The sequence below is a fragment of the Oryctolagus cuniculus genome, chromosome 4, assembly GCF_051225735.1.
Source record: "Oryctolagus cuniculus isolate XC-2025 breed Fujian yellow rabbit chromosome 4, ASM5122573v1, whole genome shotgun sequence".
NCBI classification, from domain to species: Eukaryota; Metazoa; Chordata; class Mammalia; order Lagomorpha; family Leporidae; genus Oryctolagus; species Oryctolagus cuniculus.
The window spans coordinates 159,341,289-159,363,893 of NC_142870.1; the positions used below are offsets into that span (position 1 = coordinate 159,341,289).

Genomic DNA, 22,605 nt, shown 5'->3' on the forward strand with positions numbered 1-22,605 from the left:
TTGTGTATATTTTAATAAATTCTATAGTTTTCCCAATAAAGAAATTTCTTTCCTGTGAAATTTATTCATGGGTTCCATTATATTTGTAATAATTTTGTTACTCATTTTGTTAAAGTATTGAAATGACATTGATACTTGGATCTTGATCTTACATCCAGCCACTTTGTTGAACTCTTTTATTGATATTTAATAGATTGTGGGAGTTCTGTAAACATAAATACTATATACATACTATAGTTTTGTTTCTTCCATCCTGATCCATATGACTTTTATTTTTGTGTTTTTCATGCTTTGATGAATCTGATCCCTAGCACAGTACTGAGTGGAAGTGGAATCAGTGAGCCTCTCTGTCTTGCCAGTCAGTAAAGGGAGTGCTTTTAGTATTCCACCATTGAATACAGTAGTCACTGTGACGTTTCTGGTAGATGGCCACTATCAAGTTAAAGACACTTCCTTTTATTCTAATTTTGTTAGTGTTTGTTTTCACCATGAGCAGCTATTAAAACCAGCCGAGTCCTTTTTCTGCACCTGTTGAAATTTTTATTTTCTTTTACTCTAATTTGTTAGTAAAGCAAATTACATTAGGAATTTGCTGTTAAACCATCTTTCCATTCCTGGAATAATCCCAATTTGGTTGTTATACATGCTTTTTGGATGTACTGCTCAGTAATGTGTTTTTGTAGTTGTAACGTAATTTCAAAATAAGACAGAAGAGAATCTTTGTTGGAAACAAAATCTTTCTCAAGTACCTTAATGGGGCTGTCCAGTTTGCTGCAGAGTGTGAGAATTCATTAGATTTTACATGTTGGTATTGGATGTAGGTAATAGTTTCATGAAGCAAAAAAGAACACTGGAAAGCTAAGTTCTAATCTCATTTTGCCCTTGTGTTCACCTGAGAGAGCCAATATAGTTTACTCAAGGAAGCCTTATTTTTTTCCTCAGTGAAATTTCTATGAGCCTCAGAGATATGTAAGTGGTACTAACTGCCAAATGGCTTCACTTGCTTTGCTATTATCTGTCATCATCCAGCAAACACTTACTTACTAGGTTTACAAGGACAAAGCAAAACAAATCTATTCCTCAAGGAACTTCTATTCTATGGAAGACAGACGATGTGATAGTTTAAAAAAATGCAGTTGTGAGACAAAGTGGTGCATACTATCTTCTACACACAACACTAGTTGGAGAGTTCTTAGGGTGAGGAGAAAGGAAATAGATTGAGATGGGATAGGATATTGAGCTGACTCTCATGCATGATGCACATTTACTGACCTCTCTGACCCTCGCTTGAGTTCCCAGTTGTTAGCAAAGGGACCAGAGCGGTTATTCTTCAGAGGTCCTTCTTGCTTTGAAATTTTCTTTCTCTCTCTCTTTTTAAAGATTTATTTATTTTATTTTGATAGAGTACGAGAGAAGGGTAGACACAGATCTTCATCTGCAAGTTCACTTCCCAGATATCGCAACTGCCAGGGCTGGGCCATGCTGAAGCGAGGAGCCAGGAGCTTCCTGCAGGTCTCCCCCATGGGTGGCAGGGGCCCAAACACTTTCCTCCGCTTTCCCAGGTTCATTAGCAGGGAGCTGGGTCAGAAGTGGAGCAGCTGAGATATGAACCAGCACCCATATGAGTTGCTGGCATCACAGGTAGCAGCTTCACCTGCTATGGCATAGTGCTGGCCCCGAAATTTTGTCTTTTTGACCCAGAGCTGCATCACCCTTTTCAGGAATTCACAAATAATTTCATGCTTAATTAAACATTTGTGCTCCTAACTCTATCCCATGGTCCTTGGAATGTTTTGTTCCATTGGCTTATGGTTGTGAATGGCAAAACAGAATCTTCTTGATTCTATTTTATTACATAATACAACATATTTCACTTACAGAATAGTGATGATGCTGACATATGAATCATAATAAACAATTACCTTTGTTGTGTTTTATGTAATTGCTAAGTTTATTAATTACTATACATAGATTTTTTAAATTCCAAATTTTATGTAATTTCTAAGCACATTTCATTTGTATGTCTTATTTCAGTGCTGGACCCAAAGGAGACAACATTTATGAATGGAGGTCAACTATATTGGGACCCCCAGGATCTGTCTATGAAGGAGGGGTGTTCTTTCTTGACATAACCTTTTCACCAGACTATCCGTTTAAACCCCCTAAGGTCAGTATGAAGTATTCATCCATTTTTAGCTATATTTATTATATGTGTATATACCTATTCTAGATATACATAGCTCTGAATGCATGTCTCTTCTGTTAGCAGTCAGCTTCCCAGGATTGGTAGCGTATAAAAGGAAAGGGAATGTGGACAACTGGGGGTTATTCCCTGACCCAAGCTTTTTACTCACGTTTCATTGCTTTTTCTCATACTTTTTCATTGTCTTCTTTCTGTGGTATATGTCATAATATAACATAAAACACCATATTTTATGAGTAGTCATAAGGGGAGTGAGTTTGGGCAAGAGCCATCCCTACACCCCAAAGAGCCACGCATAGCCTGGAGACAGCCATGGAGGGACTCGTGCTAAAGGTAGCGGAAGCCTCACGAAGGCCGTGTTTATCATGTCAGCCTGGAGCTTTGGGTTTGGTGCCTCGGAAGTTTATTCACGTGCACTGGAACAGAAGGTGTAACTCACAGACACTTAAAAAACATGCTGTGCAAATTCACTAATGGAATCCTTTTAATACCAGCTCATAAAACTGATTATCAGTGTTAAGTCACTTGTGTGTGTGTGTGTGTCTGAAGAAAGTATAGCAGTGTGCTGCAATCAAAGCATGAAAGAAGAGCTGTCAGGTGATCTGAGACAAAATTGCATACTTTAGGAAGTCTTCACATTCTTACCTGCTACCTGGAGTCACCCGTCTGATCATCTCTATTAACATTTCTTCTCCACTCTGGCAGAGGAAAGACTCTGAGGATATTGACTCTGTAATGGCCCCAAGAAATAATTCTCATTCAGACCTGACTTAACTTCTCAATGCAGAGGGAAATAAAATTTTTTTGAATTGTAGGTTGGGTACATTTTTTAAAACAAAAATAAGACTAAACCTGCAGCACGACTTATTCTAGTTCTCCTCCCTCCACTGCCCCCTCCTCGCTCTCCCTTTCATCCTTTCCATTGATGCATAGACACTACTTTGACACCAAAACAAAAAATAATAGATATAGTTACTCTTGCTTACCAACAGGAAAGCCAAGGAACAGAGACTAACTTGCCTAGCATTATGCAATAAGCAAATCATAGTGTCAGCGTTTGTACTCAAGAAGTCTGGCCCCAGGACAAGCGTTGTCTTGCAGCAGGTTGAGCCAGTGACCCATATGAGCACTAGCTCGAGTCCTGACTGCTCTACTTCCAATCCAGCTTCTTGCTAATGCACCTGGGAAAGCAGCAAAAGATGGCCCACCTGGAAGACCCACATGGCGTTCCAGGCTTCTGACTTCAGCTTGGCCCAGGCCCAGTCGTTAAAGCCATTTGGGGAGTAAACCCACTGACAGAAGATCTTGGTCTCTCCCTCTCTCTTTAACTCTACCTTTCAAACAAATAAATAAATATTAGAAAAAAAGAAAAGGCTGGCGCTGCAGTGTAGCTGGTAAAGCCACCACCAGCAGTGCCAGCATCCCACATGGGCACCGGTTCGGGTCCCAGCTGCTCCTCTTCCAATTCAGCTCCCTGTTATGGCCTGGGAAAGCAATGGAAGATGGCCCAAGTCCTTGGGCCGGGCCCCTGCACCCATGTGGCAGATCCAAAAGAAGCTCCTGGCTCCTGGCTTCAGATCAGCCCAGCTCCGGCCATTGAGGAATGACAGTGGATGGAAGACCTCTTTCTCTATCTCTCTCCCTCTCTCCCCCCCTCCCTCTCCCTCCCTCCCTCTTCTCTCTCTCTCTCTCTCTCTCTCTCTCTGCCTCTGCCCCTCTGTAACTCTGCCTTTCAAATAAATAAATAAATCTTTCAAAAAAAAAAGAAGAAGTCAGCCTAGAAGACTGGGTATGACAAAAACAGAAGCAGGGACTATTGTTTCCAAAGAAGTAGTTTTCATTTTTTTATGAGGAAAATCTGACCTTAGTTGGACTGGTTTTTAATAGCTCTACTTCTGAGACACAGTGCTTCCCCTTACTGGGAGAGTTCAAGAAAAAGCTGAATTACTACCTGTCAAGAGTATTACTGGAAAAAAATGAAATCCCTCCACTGACTCAGTTGGACAAAGCAACCTCTAAAGAAAAAGAAAAATCAAACTATGGTAACCAGAATCACAACTTAAATATATGTTAAAAAAAAAAAAAAAAACCTGTAGAAAGTTGTTAAAACCCAATTATTGCCTCCTCATTTACCAATTTCAGAAATAAGGTTTTTGTAAACAGTTACATTACTCTAGGGAGAAAAGGTTTATAGTTGCATTGAAAGCTGTTAACTGAAAAGAGAATTTTATTATTTAATAGTTTTGAAATACCATGTCCATGCTTTAAATATTCCACATTTTGGATTAGGATATTTTTTCCCCTGCTGTCCTTACTCTTTGCTCTTTTTCCACATTATCCCTGCGTTTTTATTCCTGTAACACTTCCTAGTACACTGAAGAAGTGATCCAAGGAAATGGGGATTTGTTGGTGAGAGCTGAGTCACAGATACTCACAGACCTCATTGGTTAGCTCTGTGGATACCCATGACATAAAATTAGTCTTACAGCATGACTGTATTTGTGAGGGTCTTTTTTTCCTCCAGAATTCTCATACTTAGAACTCCTAGTGAGAAATTTTATTTTTTTCCCTTAAAAAACAAATGGCTTTAATTGTGTCAAAATAAGGAATGAAGTAGATAGATGTCAAGTCATAATTTTTGTTCTAATATGAATTTACCACATGGGATATCTCTAGCTATGGTTCCATTTTGAAATTGGGGATTATTTTCTTTTTTTTTAACTTTTATTTAATAAATATAAATTTCCAAAGTACAATTTTTGGATTATAGCGGCTTTTTCCCCCATAACCTCCTTCACACCCACAACCATCCCATCTCCCACTCCCTCTCCCATCCCATTCACATCAAGATTCATTTTCAATTATCTTTATATACAGAAGATCAATTTAGTGTATACTAAGTAAAGATTTCAACAGTTTGCACCCACACAGAAACACAAAATGTAAAGTACTGTTTGGGTACTAGTTATACCGTTAATTCACATAGTACAACACATTAAGGACAGAGATCCTACATGGGGAGTAGTGCACAGTGACTTCTGTTGTTGATTTAACAATTGACACTCATTTATGGCGTCAGTAATCACCCGAGACTCTTGTCATGAGCTGCCAAGGCTATGGAAGCCTCTTGAGTTCACCAACTCTGATCTTATTTAGACAAGGTCATAGTCAAAGTGGAAGTTCTCTCCTCCCTTCAGAGAAAGGTACCTCCTTCTTTGATGGCCCATTCTTTCCGCTGGGATCTCACTCACAGAGATCTTTCATTTAGGTTTTGTTTTGTTTTGTTTTGTTTTGTTTTTTTGCAATAGTGTCTTGGATTTCCATGCCCGAAAAATACTCTCGTGGGCTTTTTAGCCAGATCCAAATGCCTTAAGGGCTGATTCTGAGGCCAGAGCGCTGTTTAGGACATCTGCCGTTCTATGAGTCTGCTGTGTATCCCGCTTCCCATGTTGGATCGTTCTCTCCCTTTTTAATTCTATCAGTTAGTATTAGCAGACACTAATCTTATTTATGTGATCCCTTTGACTCTTAATCCTATCATTATGATCAATAATGAACTGAAACTGATCACTTGGACTAGTGAGATGGCATTGGTATATGCAACCTTGATGGGATTGAATTGGAATCCCCTGGCATATTTCTAACTCTGCTGTTAAGGCTAAGTCTGATTGAGCATGTACCAAATTGTACATCTCCTCCCTCTCTTATTCCCACTCTTATATTTAACAGGGATCACTTTTCAGTTAAATTTAAACACCTAAGAATAATTGTGTGTTAATTAAAGAGTTCAACCAATAGTATTAAATAGAACAAAAAGATACTAAAAGGGATAAAGTATTAAGTTGTTCCTTGACAGTCAGGACAAGGGCTGATCAAGTCACCATGGAGCTCAAATATAGCTTAAAGGACAGTGTAGTGATTTGGAATGCCTCTTCCTGCTATAGGAACTTTTGGGGAGTAGGGCTTTGTTGTTTGAACACCGCACACTCCAGTACCTAATTTTTAAAAATCAGACATGAGTGGCCGGCACCGCAGCTCACTAGGCTAATCCTCCGCCTGCAGCGCCGGCACACCGGGTTCTAGTACCGGTCAGGGCACCAGATTCTGTCTCGGTTGCCCCTCTTCCAGGCCAGCTCTCTGCTGTGGCCCGGGAAGGCAGTGGAGGATGGCCCAAGTGCTTGGGCCCTGCACCCGCATGGGATACCAGGAGAAGCACCTGGCTCCTGGCTTCAGATCAGCGCAGTGCGCCGGCTGCAGTGGCCATTGGAGGGTGAACCAACGGTAAAGGAAATCCTTTCTCTCTGTCTCTATCTCTCACTGTCCACTCTGCCTGTCAAAAAAAAAAAAAAAAAATCAGACAGGAGCTACTTCAGTAATATCTTTCTGAATTTCCCTAAATCTAGTAAGGAAAGCAAAATGATTTTTACCTAAATATATAATGCTCATTAAACTTAATATTTCATTTTAAATAACTTGAGTACTAGTTGTACTTTTCAAGGCTGTATAACAGTATAATTTCAGCACATTAGATTTGTTGTACAATCATCTCTTTTACTAAATCTGCAACATTTTACTTTTTCAAAGTATATAATATTCTACATTGTATCTTTATTCATATGGCACTGTTTGTTGTATTTGATGCCATGGCTACAGTTGAGGATTTAACCACCAGTGTTATATCTCTGGGAATCATAGCTGTTGAATGGAGCTCTAACTAGGAATCATATATTACAGCCAAAACGAAAGTATATAAACTACTAAATGCCTAAAAATTTCTTAAAACATGTTTATTTTTCAGTATTGACATGTGTTTTAACTTTATAATTCAGATACCTAGCATTTGTCAAGTAGAAGTTGATTTATAGTCTGTTAGGGATTAACTTTTTCATTCATTTCACAGGTAAATAAATTACTGCTGTATTCAAAATCACACCTTTGTATTTTAAAAGTTTAATATTTATTTCAAAGTTTAAAATTTTTCAATTTGTATATTTATTATAGAATGCAAAGCAATTGCAGATAAGCAGAAGGAGAAAATTTTACTTGTGATCCTATCCCAAAGACTATTCATTCTATTTTTGTGTTTCTTTTGAGATTTTTGTTCTTTGTATGTATGTATACATATATAAATATGTGTGCATACATATATCCATTCTACCAAAACTTGGTCGTATTCTTCATGACTTCATAATTATTTTTTATTTAATTTCTTTGTTAAATTTTCATTCATTGATATATATTTCTAATAAATATATACTTACATTGCAGTTATTGGAGCTATGTGCTATTCCACTGTATAAATACACCAAAATTTAGTCATTTTCCTGTGGTTGGACATTTACGTTATTGTTAGTGTTTCTGTTATAATCAGAGTTGAGATGGACACTTTGAAATGACATATTTTATATACATAAGTCATTATTTTCTGTGGCTAATAAATTTAGTGGCATAAAATTTCTGAATAGAAGAATCTGCACTGTTTATAAAGTTTTTGATAAAGGTTAACAAATTGTCCTCTAGAAGAATTGTGTCAATTTATATTATGGCAATCAACGTTAGATAATATATAATATTTCCCTACACTCTCATCAGCTTTGAGAATTCTGAGTCTTTTTTCCAGACCAGTAAATGAAAAAGTGTTATCTCATTGTGCTTGACCTTACATTTATTTGGCTACTAGTGAAATATGGAATAGATTTAGGTATACTGTTGTCCAGTTATTGCTCTTCTTATGAATAATTTGAAGCTTTTCCCACACCAAATAAAATTGATAAGGATACTTAAAGAATTAGGAAACAAAATAATGGAATATGTTATGTTTTTTTTTTCCTGCCAGAAACATTTTGAAAATATGGTGACTTCCTCTGTTTAATGTTTTGTCTCAGAGATTCTAAAGACAGATATCCTACAGGTCGGATGTTTGTCCTTCAGTTAGAACTGCACAGAGGTAGACTACTCTGAATTTGGCTTTTTCTATCTCCTTGTAGATCTGGACATTTTACAAAAAGTACTTGAGCAACTTAAATAGATTTAAGATTTGATGGGTGTGACATGGGTATTTAAGCCTGATTAAGATTCAGGTTAAGATGCCTGCCTCCCATATTAGATTACCTGGGTTCAGTACGCAGCTCTGCTCCTGATTCCTGCTAATGTGGGCTCTGAGAGGTAATGATGGCTGAAGCCATTGGAAGTTTCAGCTGCTTTCGAACAGTAAAATAATTTAATTTAGGTCCTTGGGTTTTTAAATTCTTCATTTGATTTTCTCATTAGATTAAATTGACAGATCAAGGCTATTCATGAATAAAGTAGCTAATTAGTTACAGTAAAAAAACAACGATATCTATCATTTGAAACCCAGAGAGAGATCCCTTCAACACGTGAGTTCAACAAATTCATTCTTTTTTTTTTTAATATTTATTTTATATATTTGAAAGTCAGAGTTACACAGAGAGAGGAGAGACAGAGAGAGAGAGAGAGGTCTTCCATCCGATGGTTCACTCCTCAGAGGGCCTCAACGGCTGGAGCTGTGCCAATCCGAAGTCAGGAGCCAGGAGCTTCTTCCAGGTCTCCCACATGGGTATAGGGGCCCAAGGACCTGGGCCATTTTCCACTGCTTTCCCAGGCCATTGCAGAGAGCTGGATTGGAAGAGGAGCAGCCGGGACTAGAACCGGCGCCCATATGGGATGCCGGCACTTCGGGCCAGGGCTTTAACCCACTGCACCACAGTGCCGGCCCCAACAAATTCATTCTTAATAAATTATTATTACGAGCCGGCGCCGTGGCTCAATAGGCTAATCCTCCACCTTGCGGCGCCGGCACACCGGGTTCTAGTCCCGGTTGGGGCGCCGGATTCTGTCCCGGTTGCCCCTCTTCCAGGCCAGCTCTCTGCTATGGCCAGGGAGTGCAGTGGAGGATGGCCCAGGTGCTTGGGTCCTGCACCCCATGGGAGACCAGGAAAAGCACCTGGCTCCTGGCTCCTGCCAGGATCAGCGCGGTGCGCCGGCTGCAGCGGCGGCCATTGGAGGGTGAACCAGCGGCAAAGGAAGACCTTTCTCTCTGTCTCTCTCTCTCACTGTCCACTCTGCCTGTCAAAAAAAAAAAAAAAAAAAAAAAAAAATAAATTATTATTACACACTTATTTTTACTGTGCTTGCTGCTGCTTCTCAAGAAACAAGTTGAATGTGCCTCCCAGGATTTTCGGAAAGAACAATGGTTTACAGGTACAAATCCAACAGCCTACTCATTTACTCTGGGCTTGGTTAAAGAACGCGCACTTGTCATAGAGTAACACACAAATTAACTGGTTCTTACCCTGAGTTCATACATTCATCTGAAGGTTGGCCATGGGTCAGATCTTCCATACAAGGAATTGCCTGTTGACATCCCCAGTTGAACATCCAATAGTCTGTTCAAACTGAAGTCTAACACATGACTATTGATTACATACTCCCCCACCTCACTCCAGCCAGACCAGCTCCTCCAGTCTTCCCTGTCTTAATGAATAGCACCTCCATTTTTCTAGCTGTTAAGGCTAAAAATCTTACACACAGCCTAGCCAGACCCAGTCCCTATTGGCTTAGTCTGCAAAATAAATCCAGAATCTGATCATTTCTCATCATCCCTGCCTAGTAACATTGGCCAAAGCCACCATCAGCTGTTTCCCTACCCTAGTTGTTGTGGAAGCTTCCATCTTCTCTCCCTGCTTCTGCATTGTTGACCCTTATGCTGAATGATACTTTTATAATATGAGTTAGATGATGCCAAATCTTTGCTTAAAACTCTTCAATGATTCCCAGTTCCTTACAGAATCCCTCTGTTCACCACATACTGTGAGAGTCACCAACCCTCATCACTCTTTATTTGTTTACTCTAAGCGTGCTCCGTCCACAAGCCTTTGCACTTGCGTTTGTGTTTCCCCAGAAATTCACAAAGCTCACTCCGTGTGTCCCTTCAGGTCTCTGCTCAAACATGCTTTTCAGAGATACTCACGTATGACGGATCAGTGTTTCTGATAAGCTTGCCACTACCGCCACCACCATACTTACTGCTTACTGTGGAACTCCTCTTTCCTAGCATTCCATCTCCCTTTGTTTATTTGCTATGTTTCCCTTTCCCCAGTTAGCATCTGATCTCCATGAGCATAGGGGACTTCATCTGTTCTCATGCTATTCCTATATTCCCAGTGCCTGGCAACTCAGTAGGCATTCAACAAAAATTTGTTGAATTAATTTAATCCATACAAGTGCTGTAAAGAAAATGTTGGTACCCCACTCTGTGTGGCCCAGAAAGCTGAGGCCCATGGAGGTGAAGTGACACATGGGCCACACTGGAAACTGATAGCAGAACTGGAGGCCAAGCCCCAATTCCTCAGTTATGGAGAGGATTTAAATTGCTTATATACCTGGAAGAAGAAACGCTTGTTTTTAGACTGTTCTCCAACCCAGAGTTTTTGAGTGGAGAAAAAAGAAATGATACAAGGAGTAAAGAATGTTAGAGGAGATTCTGAGTGCCTGTTCTTCCATTCTGTCCAAAGGCACTGCGGGCTTTTCTCCAGTGTGTTCTACCTCAGACTGAGTTGCTGAATCCATGTCGAGTAGTAAACACTGATTTCTGGATTTTGCCCACCTAGGATAAAAGACAAGTCATTTTTGTGATAGATTATTTTCACACTTTCTCATGTCAAAACGGCCTTGTTTTCTCAGTATGAGAAATGACTGAGCTATGGTATTGCTTATATCACATGAATCAATAGGTTTTTATTTTAATCCATGTTCCTTTAACTTGTATGAAATTTCAAAATGAGTATGATGATTAAAAACAAATGAAAACAATGTCATTGTCTTTTAGCTTTTGTAATAGTACACATTGTGTCTTGTGGCCAACCACCACTCCAAGTTTAGGAGTTTCTAAAAATTAGTGAGGTTGGGTTTTGTGTGCTTAGGGCAAAGAATACAACTTCATTATAAAGCAAAATATATATGCCTGTAAACTAATTAGTCATTTGGCTGGCAGAAAGTTCCGTTTAGTCATACTTGGGGAGAATTCCTGTCTCCCTAACTTTCTTTAGTCTAGTGCAGCTCACTAATTTTGAAGAAGGGACTTTAGTTTATCACAGTCTCCTCTGAGATACTTATTTCCCAAGCCAGAGTAAGCACTACAGACCGAATCAACCCAGCCACAGAGCACTGGAGGAGGTGGTATGTAATCGGCTTCCTGATATCTACTCACACACCCCCATCAGTGCCTGCCATTGAGGTGGGGTTTCAGACCAGTACTCCAGGCTCTGAGTTCCTCTCTCTGTGCAGTGGGACCTCATTCCACATGAGAGGTGGTGCTTGATATCACTGTCAGCCTAACCTGTTTCACAAAGCATATTCTCTACAAGGAAGTTCTGTGAACAAAGGAGACTGAAGTGAGACATTTAAATGTTTGGAAAATGAGGGGTTTGTTTACGTTTAGGCCCAGAAAAAGATGGCAACCTACTGAGACATGACTTTTTCAAGGAAAGTTTCACAGGTAACAAGTGACAACTTTTCCTTACTGAGATTTTCCAAGTGAAAAGGATGGGGTAACTTTCCAAGCTGAAATCTTTAGAAAGCCGGACATCAAAGAGTTTGTGTGCAGTCTAGTCAGTAGTCCCAGGAAACAGAAAATGGGCAACTCTCAGAGAAACACCATGAAGCCCAGAAAGTTCAAAGACAATAAAGTAGTATACAAAGAAGAAAACCTTCTGCAAGACTGAAGTAGGAACAAACTTCAAATTTTGCATTTTTATAACCCTTTAGGTAAGAAAAGATCAAGACATAAGACAAAAAAGAAAAAAAAGACACAAAAGGGTACACTTTGTTGGTTGTAAATTGAAAAGCAAATGTTTTATTGCCTGCTTGAATAGGACAGAAAGTTGTATTCTACATGAAAGAAATGTCATTGTTCTCTATTTATGTTACTTTCAATTAATGTGTTACTTGCTTAGATAGCTATTTGAAAAGTTATTTTGTTCAAACTTGATCAGGGTAGGCAGGTCTGGGTTTGTTTTTAAAGACTTCCCACCAAGTATCAATCCTTTTGGGCAAGTGATCAGATTTCCTTGATTTTTTTTCTCCTTAGAGTTGAAGTGTGGTCTCTCTCGAGATTGTTGCAGCCTCTTAGAGACTTGCTTAAGCAGGTCCAAGGAAAATGAAGCAGGGAGAAAGGAATGTTCTCAGTTCCTAGCTGGCCAAGGTCAGAGTCAGTTTGCAGTCGTGACTTGTCACTGAATTGGGGCAAAGACGTGACCAGCTGGCCTTTTCCAGGCATTGTGTAAGGCTTGTCCTGTAGAAAATAAAGAAACACAAAGGCAGAGAGAAAACACTAAATAAAATGAAACCAGGGTTTGTTTAAAAACAAATATTGTACCTCCCACTTGATAAATAGGACGGAGAAATATTCCTTATGTAAGAAAATGGCAATTTGCTAAGCTACTTGGTACATTTTTCTTATGGTATCAGTATGTTGGCAGTTATGGCAGCAGAGCCCTGCCAAAAATTCTTGTAAGTGGTTGCCTTTTAAAATGTTTATTTTAAGTTTTATTTATAGAGTAGAGATTATTGAGCCTTTCCAGGCCTTTGATTTATAAAAGTGAATGAGATACAGCTCTGAGGAGCACAGAGACAAGGGAGAACAATTAGGGGCTAATACAATAGTCCAGGCCAGAAAGGCACTAAAGCTAACCTGTGAGCATTAAAACAAGGGAGCTAACACATGAATTCTTTCACACTCCTTTGTTCAGTAAATATGTATGTCCAGATATTAAACATACGGAGGTGAACAAGAGGATGCCCCTTCTTAGAGTTCACATTCAAGTTGTGGTAGATCAGGAGTTTCTCACTTTCCACATGCTGGGCACTTCAGGCAAGATCATCATTGTCCTAGGGGGCTGTGTTTTGCCTTGTTGGTTGCATAGTAGCATCCCTGGCTTCTCCCTACTAGATGTCAATAGCATTCTGTCCTCACCCGCATTGTGACAAACAAAACATGTCTGTAGGTATTGCCACACGTCCCTGGAGGAGGGAGATAAGCCCTGGTTGACAACCACTGTTTGACAACAGGTCCATGTCTGCTTGTGGCTAGGGAAGCAGCGACAGGATCCATGTCTGCTGGTGCCTGATTAAGACCTCCAGGAGGGCCAGCACCATGGCTCACTAGGCTAATCCTCCACCTGTGGCACCAGCACCCCAGGTTCTAGTCCCAGTTGGGGCGCCGGATTCTGTCCCGGTTGCTCCTCTTCCAGTCCAGCTCTCTGCTGTGGCCCGGGAGTGCAGTGGAGGATGGCCCAAGTGCTTGGGCCCTGCACCCACATGGGAGACCAGGAGGAAGCACCTGGCTCCTGGCTTTGGATCAGCGCAGCACACCGGCCGTAGTGGCCATTTTGGGGGTGAACCAACAGAAGGAAGACCTTTCTCTCTGTCTGTCTGTCTGTCTGTCTCTCTCTCTCACTGTCTAACTCTGCCTGGTTGACAGTCTGGATGGCCAGGTGGAGACATGTTGCCTACAAGGCATGGAGAGGACTCTGGGCGAGAAATGTTCCCCTGGCAGCTTTGCAGATCTGCAGTTTGAGTGAGTGGTGTGAGGTAGGAACTGAAATTTGGTAGTTTGGCAGATACAGATTCAGGGGTTATAACCATGGAATAACTCATGCATGCCAGTGTACAATTTTCAACCCAAATGGAATTATTGAAGCTATAAATTTCCATAATCAGTTTCCCAAATTAAAAAATTGATAATTAAAAAGACTAACAGAGGTAACATTTTCTTTTTCATTGTGTTCTTGTAGAGTGTTCATGTTGGAAAGCTTACACAATGGTACCTCACAAAATACCATGTTTTTACTAAGAAAAAAAAATGACCCATTTGTTGTTTAATAAATCATGAAAGCATGAACACCTGAACCAAAACAGTCAGATAAATTCAGGCCTAAAGTAAGTCGCAATAATTACCTGTGGTGGAAGTGGATTTCTGCAGGGGAAGGGACTCAGTGACCTTTTAAAAAAAAAAATAATTTATTTATTTGAAAGGAAGTTACAGAGAGAGAACATTCCCCAAATGGCCACAGTGGCCAAAGCTAGGCCAGTCTGAAGCCAGGAACTTCTTCTGGGTCTCCCACGCTGGGGCAAGGATCCAAGGACTTGGGCCATCTTCCACTGCTTTCCCAGCCCATAGCAGAGAGCTGGATCGGAAGTGGAGCAGCCGGGACTTGAACGAGCGTCTGTATGAGATGCTGGCGCTCCAGGCTGTGGCTTTACCCGCTACACCACAGCGCCAACCCCCCTGTGACATTTTTCAAGCTCCCCTTTAGCCTTTGGTCTCAGTATCGACTTCTGACATCACAGTAAACTAGATCTTAAAGAGACTAGGTGAGGTTGTTAGGATCCCATAGGTGAGAGGTGCCACACAGGGCTGGGATTAGAACTCCTGGCCACCTGAGTTCCCAGTCCAGCAGCCCTTACTTCTCACACCTGACCTGCTGAGAATAATCTTGCTAAACACGCAGGAATCACTCTGTTGCCAGCAGCCACACGTTCGATCACTCTGCATCCTTTTCTGGTGTGAAGGAAGCAACGTCCCTTTGGTTCCTTTCATTATTATTATAGAGAAGTAAGGCTGATTAAGATTTTTTGTCTTGATGTTTACCAAATTATAAATCTGTCTGTAACTATGTGCTACCCTGTGTGTTTGTGTCCTCTGTGCTTGACTGCTAACTTATTTTAAATTCTGTCCCCACAGATAATATAAAATAATACTTTTTGCAGCAGGAAAATAATACATAAAGCAGTGTGTTTATTTCTAGTTATTTTCATTTTTATCTTGTTTCTTATCTTCCTCCTTTTTTTTTTATTTGAAAGTCAGAGTTAACGGGGCGGGGGGTGGGGGGAGATCTTCCATCCCCTGGTTCACCTCAAATGGCCACAACGGCCACGGCTGAGCCAGACCAGAGCCAGGAGCCAGCATTTTCTTCCAGGTCTTCCCGCGTGGGTGCAGAGGCCCAAGCACTTGGGTCATCGTCCACTGCTTTCCCAGACATAGTAGCAGGGAGCCGGACTGGAAGCGAAATAGCTGGGACTAGAACCGGCATCCGTATGGGATGTCAGTGTTGCACGCGGCAGCTTAACCTGCTACCCCACCATGCCAGTCCCCCTTTTCTTTCTTTAAAACATTACTACTTATAAAATTAAATTTTCAAACCAGACTATTCAATTTTTTAAAACAATTTCAAAATAGGTAATTTATATATGAATAAAAATTCAACCATTATAAAAAGATATAGTCTTCCTTTCCCATTGCCCAACATCCCCATTACCCTCCCCCAACATCTTATTTTCTGCCTTTGCTTTTTGTACTTACTCTCTTAAAGATTATCCCATATAAAAATTTCCTTCAGAGCCGGCGCCGTGGCTCAATAGGCTAATCCTCCACCTTGCGGCGCCGGCACACCGGGTTCTAGTCCCGGTCGGGGCACCGGATTCTGTCCCGGTTGCCCCTCTTCCAGGCCAGCCCTCTGCTGTGGCCAGGGAGTGCAGTGGAGGATGGCCCAGGTGCTTGGGCCCTGCACCCCATGGGAGACCAGGAAAAGCACCTGGCTCCTGGCTACTGCCATCGGATCAGCGCGGTGCGCCGGCTGCAGCGGCGGCCATTGGAGGGTGAACCAACGGCAAAAAAGGAAGACCTTTCTCTCTGTCTCTCTCTCTCACTGTCCACTCTGCCTGTCAAAAAAAAAAAAAAAAAAAAATTTCCTTCAAAAGTTCATGAAAAATTTACTTTATCTTTTAATTCTTTTTTTCCACAAACTTGTTGGAACACCCTTATTTGTAGATCTTTGTTGTGATTATATATTTTGTTTAAGGAATGTACCATAATATGTCTGTTTCCGTGTGATAGACATAAAAGTTACTTCCAACATTTTGCCATCATGAATGATGTTTTACTGATTTCTCTATAATTTCATAAATAATATCTTAAACATAAATAATATCTGAGTACTATACTGTCTTTGTGGACTCATGTATATTTATCAATAGGATAATTCCTAGAATAGCAATTGCTAGGACAAAGAATATAAAGCTGATCATTTTTAATAGATATTGCCTATATTGCTCTCCAGAGAAGTTGTACCAGGGCCGGCATTGTGGTGTAGAAGGTTAAGCCTACAGCACCAGCATCCCATATTCGAGTCTCAGGTGCTCCACTTCTAATCCAGCTCCCTGCTAATGCACCTGGGATAGCAGTGGAAGATGGCCCAAGTGCCTGGGCCCCTGCAGCCACATGGAAGATCCAGGTGAAGCTCCTGATTTCAGCCTTACTCAGCCCTGGCCATTACAGCCATTTGTGGATTAAACCAGTGGGTGGAAGACGTCTTTCTCTAACTCTTTGAAATAAATAAAAAATAAATTTAAAAAAATAAATTCTACCACATTATATTCCCAAGGTAGCTGCATCTCCATGCTCACCAATATTTGACCTTTATCAATGTAATAGAGAAGAAAAAAATGTTTTAATTATAATTCCATTTCTCTTGTTGCAAAGAAACATGATAGAAATTTGTGTTCTAGGTCTCTCTTTACACTCCGAATTTGCAACTTTGATGGCACTACATTCTTTGGGACTTAACAACCCCTAAAATCCCTTTCATCTTTAAGTGTCACTGCTTTGCTTAAAGTTTTCAGTGGCTTCTCATTACACTTAGAATAAAATTCAGGGAGCTGGTGTTGTGACACAGCAGGTTAAGCTAACTCTTGCAGCATCAACATCCCATATCAGAGTGCTAGTTTGATATCCGGTTGCTCCATTTCTGATCCACCTCCCTGCTAATGCACCTGGGAGAGCAATAGATGATGGCCTGAGTGCTTAGGGCTCTACCACCTCTATGGGAGACCAGGCTGGAGTTCCTGGCCCAACCCCAACTCGTTGTCATCTGGGGAGTCATCCAGTGGATGGCAGGTACCTCCCCGCCCCTGTCTCTCCCTCTCTGTCACTCTGCCCTTCAAATAAATAAACCTTAAAAAAAAAAATCCAAGCTTTTTATTGTGGCCTGCAAGACCCTACCTGATCCGTACCTGCCTCACCACACTGCAGCCTTTCTAGGCCGCTTCGTTCTTTTTGACTTTAGGGTTTGCCAATTCATTTGCCTAGGAAATGCTTGAGGCAGTTTTTCATGTGGCCAACACCTCACTTTTCAGGCATCATCTTCATAGTTGTCTCCGCGGAGCTGCAGTTCATGACGTATGGGCTTACACTCGTGAAATAACAGTATCACATCCACTTGGTTATTTCTTTCATGAGAATCTTCCACAATCACATTGTTATTTATTTGTTGGCTGGTTTTGTTTTATTTCTACCCACACTGGACTCTAAGTTCCAAAAGAACAAAGACTGTGTCTGTCTTGTGGTGCCTGGCAGATAGTAGGATTGGAGAAGCAAATGAATATTTATGTTGCCTGACATATCCTGAACATTTCTGAAATGGTTCCGTTCTGTTGGTTTGTAGTCCTGAAATGCTCCCCGTGAAGTCTGTGTATGTGTGCATGCGAGTGTGCGCGCTCTCAGGTTCCCACCGATGTTGAGATGTCTGGAAAGCAAGGCTTCTTTCCCATGAAGGTACTTCCATAAAGACATCCAGTAGACCCATTCAGGGTAATAGGTTTTATTTTAAAACAATGAAAAGTAGTGCAGTTTATCTTAAAATGCTTAAAAATAAGGACTACAGGTGTTGCCATGAAATCATTTGGCTGGCTCAACAACAAATCCATGTTAAAAGAAAAAATGGGTTTTTGTTTCCATCTTGTTAAAATATTATATTCTTCTTTTATAAAGTACCTAGACTGTATTTTATGTGTGCTATCTGTTGATATAAATTATAAACAAATAATTTGCGTCTTTAAAAACAGTATAAGAATCAAGTACCTTTTCCAATGGATATCTCATTTAAGTAATATAATATGTTTTTCTCTGCCATTTTTACAGCTTCAAAATTTGAAGTGACATCATGAAAGCTAAACAATATGTGTGCTTGTTTTCAAAACCAGAGATAGGCAGAGAAAGTATGTAAACTTTGTCTTTTGGGGCCACCTTGTTACATTGCAGAAGTGTCACTTCTTAGCTTTATTTAAACTGAAAATTCCTAGGGCAAAAATTTATGGCTTGTAGATTGGAAAAATAAATTTTGATGTATTCATGCAATGGAATATTACCTAACCATGAAATAGAAAGTGCAGTACAATGTACAATACATATGAACTCACAAATACAGCATGGAAAGAAAGAAGCCAGAAAAGAGTAATAATGTGTATAGAAATGTATTTCATTTGTCAGTTCAGAAATGGAGAAAACTAATGTGTAGAAGTAGAAGTCAGAATGGGAGTTACATTGGAAAGAGGTGTCAGTAAGATTTTGGGGTGCTGGTCGTGTTCTATGTCTTGTTCTAGGTGGTGGTTACTCAGGTGTGAATTGTAAAAATTCATTAACCTGTATGCTAATTTGTGTACTTTATGTTTCAGTTTTTCAGTAATTTCTATTTTAAAAGTCCTGTATCCCTACAGTTAGGCCAAGTCATCTTTATCTTGTGAAAATTACTGCTTTGAACCTAGATGTCTTTTTTCCTGTTAAATTTGTGTTACATTTTTATCCCATAGGTTGATGTCTTTGAATCTTTTGAGTCTTTACTTTTGAGCATTGCATTAATTGTATCCCCAGCTTTATGTTGTCCACAGCCTTGAAAAGCATGTGTTTTATGTCTTCAATTAAATCATTGTTAAAATGTTGAAAGAATGCTAATCACAAATCATTCTACTAGAAAGCTGCTTTGTGCCAACCTAATGCCTATGATTTAAATATCTCTCCCAAAACTCATGTTGAAATTGAATCCCTGATATGAGGTATTAAATGGATAAAAATTTGAGGTGGGCATTTGGCACACCAGTTAAGATATGTGGAACAGCCACATCTTCTATCAGTTTCTAGATTCCAGACCCAGCTTCACTTGTGATTCTATCTTGCTGCTAATGTGCACCCTGGGAGGCAGCGGGTGATATCTCAAGTAGTTGGCTCCTTCCCCTCCCCCTCCATGTGGAGCACCTGGATTGAGTTCCCAAGTCCCAGCTTCAGTGGGACCCTACCCTGGTTGTGGTGGGCATTTGGGAATTGAACTACTTGGATGGGAGATATCTCTGTGTTTCTCTTTGTGTATGTGTCTCTGCTTTTCAAATAAACTGGGGAAATATTTGGAAATGGGACCTTTGGGATGCAAGTAAGGCTAAAAGAGGCCATAAGGATGGGGGCCAAACCCAAAGGGACTTGTTTTATAAATAGAGAGGGAAGGATCTGAGCTTGGGCTATCTATCTGAACCTGTCAGACTCCAGAATCAGAGCAAGATAACTTCTGTCCTTCATGAATTGCCCAATCTCAGGTCTTTTGTTATAGCAACAGAAAGTAGACATAAGACATTTGGTCATTCTGCCAAATCTGCTAAAATTTGCTTATTGTTTATTGCTATTCCACATCTACCAAACTGGATTGTCATTCAGCCAAACATTTTCTCTCTCTTGCCTGCAAAGTGAGGTTTGCAACAGTCTAATTTGCTTTTGGACCTACTGTTTACATTCTCTTTGGCTATAAATGATACTTAGCCACATACATAAGGCTTGAAGTTATGACTGCTAAGCTGGTACATTTATTTTGGCACTAGGCCAGTGCCATTGACAGTGATAAAGGAAGGCGACCTGGGAGACTTTGTGTGTGTATTTCCCTAACCAGAACAGGAAGAAGCCGTTAGTGTGTATAAACAAAGAATGGTGTGATCACCTCAGAGATCTTAACCGGTTGACCCAGCGGCAGCATTCATGAAGACTCTGCGGGAGACCCTTAATCTGTGTCACTTAGGTTTTCTGAAAGGCTGTTCTAGAAGGCATCATCACACACTGTGTTCAGATGACTGTCTGCTTTATTCCTCTAATCTGTAGTTTTTTTTTTTAAGATTTATTTATTATTTGAAAGAGTGACAGGGAGAAGGAAAAACAGATGGAGAGAGAGATTTTCCATCTGCTGGCTTACTCCCAAATGTCTACAACAGCTAGGGACAGGCCAGACTAAAGCCAGGAGACAGGAACTCCCAAGTTTCCCATGCAGGTGGCAGGAACCCAGCCACTTGGGCCATCATGCCCTGCTTCCCAGGCACATTAGCAGGAAGCTGGATTGGAAGCGAGAAGTAGCTATGAGTCGAGTCAACCAGCACTCTCAGTACGGAATGCAGGTGTTGTAAGCTGTGGCTTAACCCACTGTGCCACAATGCCTGCCCAATCTGTAATTTTAATGTCTGTAGTGAAAAGAAAATGGAGTTACCTGTGGTGCAACTTGTTTTCAGTATAGCCATACTTAATCCTGTTCATCACCACATCACTTTTGAAATACTAACAAGTCATCTGCCTAATAATTCTTTCTAGAACTTTGTTTAAAATTATAGCTTTGTCCTTGTCAACAAAGGGGCTAGACTTTAATATAATTAAATTGAATAGAGTTGAAAGACTTTGGCCTTCCTTTGCCGTCTGTTAGCATCTCACTGACACCCACCCCAAGCAGCGATTCTCTGCTTTAATTTGCCACATTCCAGCTGGGAAAGACCTCATTTTTTTAACACTTTTGACCATGAAGCTCATTTCTGGTTCTGTCAAAACCCAGGAAATGATTTTAATGGCAGGATTTAAATACAGTTAAAAGTTAAGGTAGCAAATAATGCTCACCCTGGATGAAAGAGACCCAACGCTGGCCCTCATGTAACTTGTAGATCAGTGGACAGACAGATACGCCAGTGCCTGTCATAAGGATGACAGCGCAGTGACAAAATTGGGGACCGAGCTCCCAAATCAGCTTGAAGGAGTCAAGGTCTTCCGAGAAGTGATGAAGAGCTAAGCTCTAGAGGGTGGGAGCAGAACCTTCTGGAATCTGGCCAAAAGGACAGTTCGTATGAAGAGAAGACTGCAAAGTGTGTGATCATTTCAGGGCAGTCCAGTCCATAGTAGACCAGAACCCTGGCAGGGTTCTTGGAATTTAGTTTATGCTTAAGACAGTAGACAGTTGAATGTATTTGCAAGCCGGAACAGTCGCCCTTGAAGCAATGCCTTGAGGCATTGTGGTGGGGAGGAAAGACCAAAGAAAACATAAAGGAAGCTATTGGGATCATTTTTTTTTTAAGATTTTTTATTTATTTATTTGAGAGGTAGACTTATAGAGAAAGACAGACAGAAAGGTGTTCCATCAACTGGTTCACTCCTCAAATGACCACAATGGCTGGAGCTGAGCCGATCCAGAGCTAGGACTTCCTCCGGGTCTCCCATGTGGGTGCAGGGACCCAAGGACTTGGGCCATCTTCTACTACTTTCCCAGGCCATAGCAGAGAGCTGGGTTGAAAGAGAAGCAGCCAGGACTCGAACCGTTGCCCATATGGGATGCCGGCGCCACAGGCGGGGGCTTAGCCCACTACAGCACAGCACCAGCTTTCTTGTTAATACCCAGGTTTCTTGCAGAATGCATTATTATCATCATGTGTTTTTGCTGATGATCTAAGCTTATGTGCATAAGCATTGCAGTGGAGCTTAGATTGTATGAAGCCAGTAACTGGCAGTCAGTGTGACATTAAAACAGTGAGAACTTTTTATGTGGACACTTTGGTTCTCCATCTTCCTATTGGTGTGCAATTCAGGGGAGATGAGAGAGATGTAAGTCAATCAGCAAATCCTCTTTAGCCTAGTCCTTCAAGATTTAGATTTTACCTACTTCTCTGATACATCCTGGGGTGTTTCTCAGCCTGCTGTCATTTTTTCCAGAGCGCAGGCCAGCCCTGTGTCTCTCATGGGATGCGTTAGGCTGAGTGTTGGTGGTTCTCTGCTCTTCCTAGATGCAGTCAGGCATCTAAGGACCAGGACCCAATTCATTCATCTTAGCCACTGCATTCCGCCCACCACCCCCACGCTTCTCAGTTCAGCACAGTGCATTCAGCATACTGCATGGTCAGCGGGTACTTGTTGGATAAATGGAAATCTGTATCTATGCTCCGTTGTTCCCATAGCTTTAATGCTCCAGCTGAAGACTATTATTTTTACAATTGGTAGCAAAATGTTCCTTAGTGTTTATACTTCTTTAGGACCTAATCGGTCCTGTGGAGTTCAGTAAATGTCTTCTTCATTTGCCAGTAGGTTAATTGAGCACTTTGAGATAAGAGAAAAGAAAGAATACAATTTGCGCCCTTTGCCCGCTGAGCCACCTTCTAAGAAAAGGAGTCTCGTCTTCAGGGACGGTATTTGCTTCTGTAAATGCTGGCGGATGAGATGAGTTTGATCTTCCTGAGTATTTTGAGTATACGGTAGGGGCAATGGG

The 22,605-nt window shown here is 40.9% G+C and overlaps 1 protein-coding gene and 1 long non-coding RNA gene across 10 annotated transcripts in view; one reads left to right on the forward strand and one right to left on the reverse strand.

The window, feature by feature from the left end:
- UBE2E2 (ubiquitin conjugating enzyme E2 E2) overlaps positions 1-22,605 on the forward strand; it is a 388,722-nt gene that overhangs the window by 283,670 nt on the left and 82,447 nt on the right. For all 9 annotated transcript variants that reach the window (XR_016233326.1, XM_051858867.3, XM_070072853.2 and 6 more), the window contains one exon: positions 2,035-2,167. Coding sequence is in view for 8 of the 9 variants with exons in the window: in XM_051858867.3 (XP_051714827.1) it covers positions 2,035-2,167 (133 nt within the window). In the remaining variant the exon portion in view is untranslated. The remainder of the gene's footprint in view (positions 1-2,034; positions 2,168-22,605) is intronic.
- On the reverse strand, positions 10,119-15,934 carry LOC149127192 (uncharacterized). Its single transcript, XR_016233327.1, has 3 exons — positions 15,585-15,934; positions 14,180-14,222; positions 10,119-12,515 (listed from the first exon to the last, which is right to left on the reverse strand). It is a non-coding gene; the product is annotated as an uncharacterized LOC149127192 (long non-coding RNA).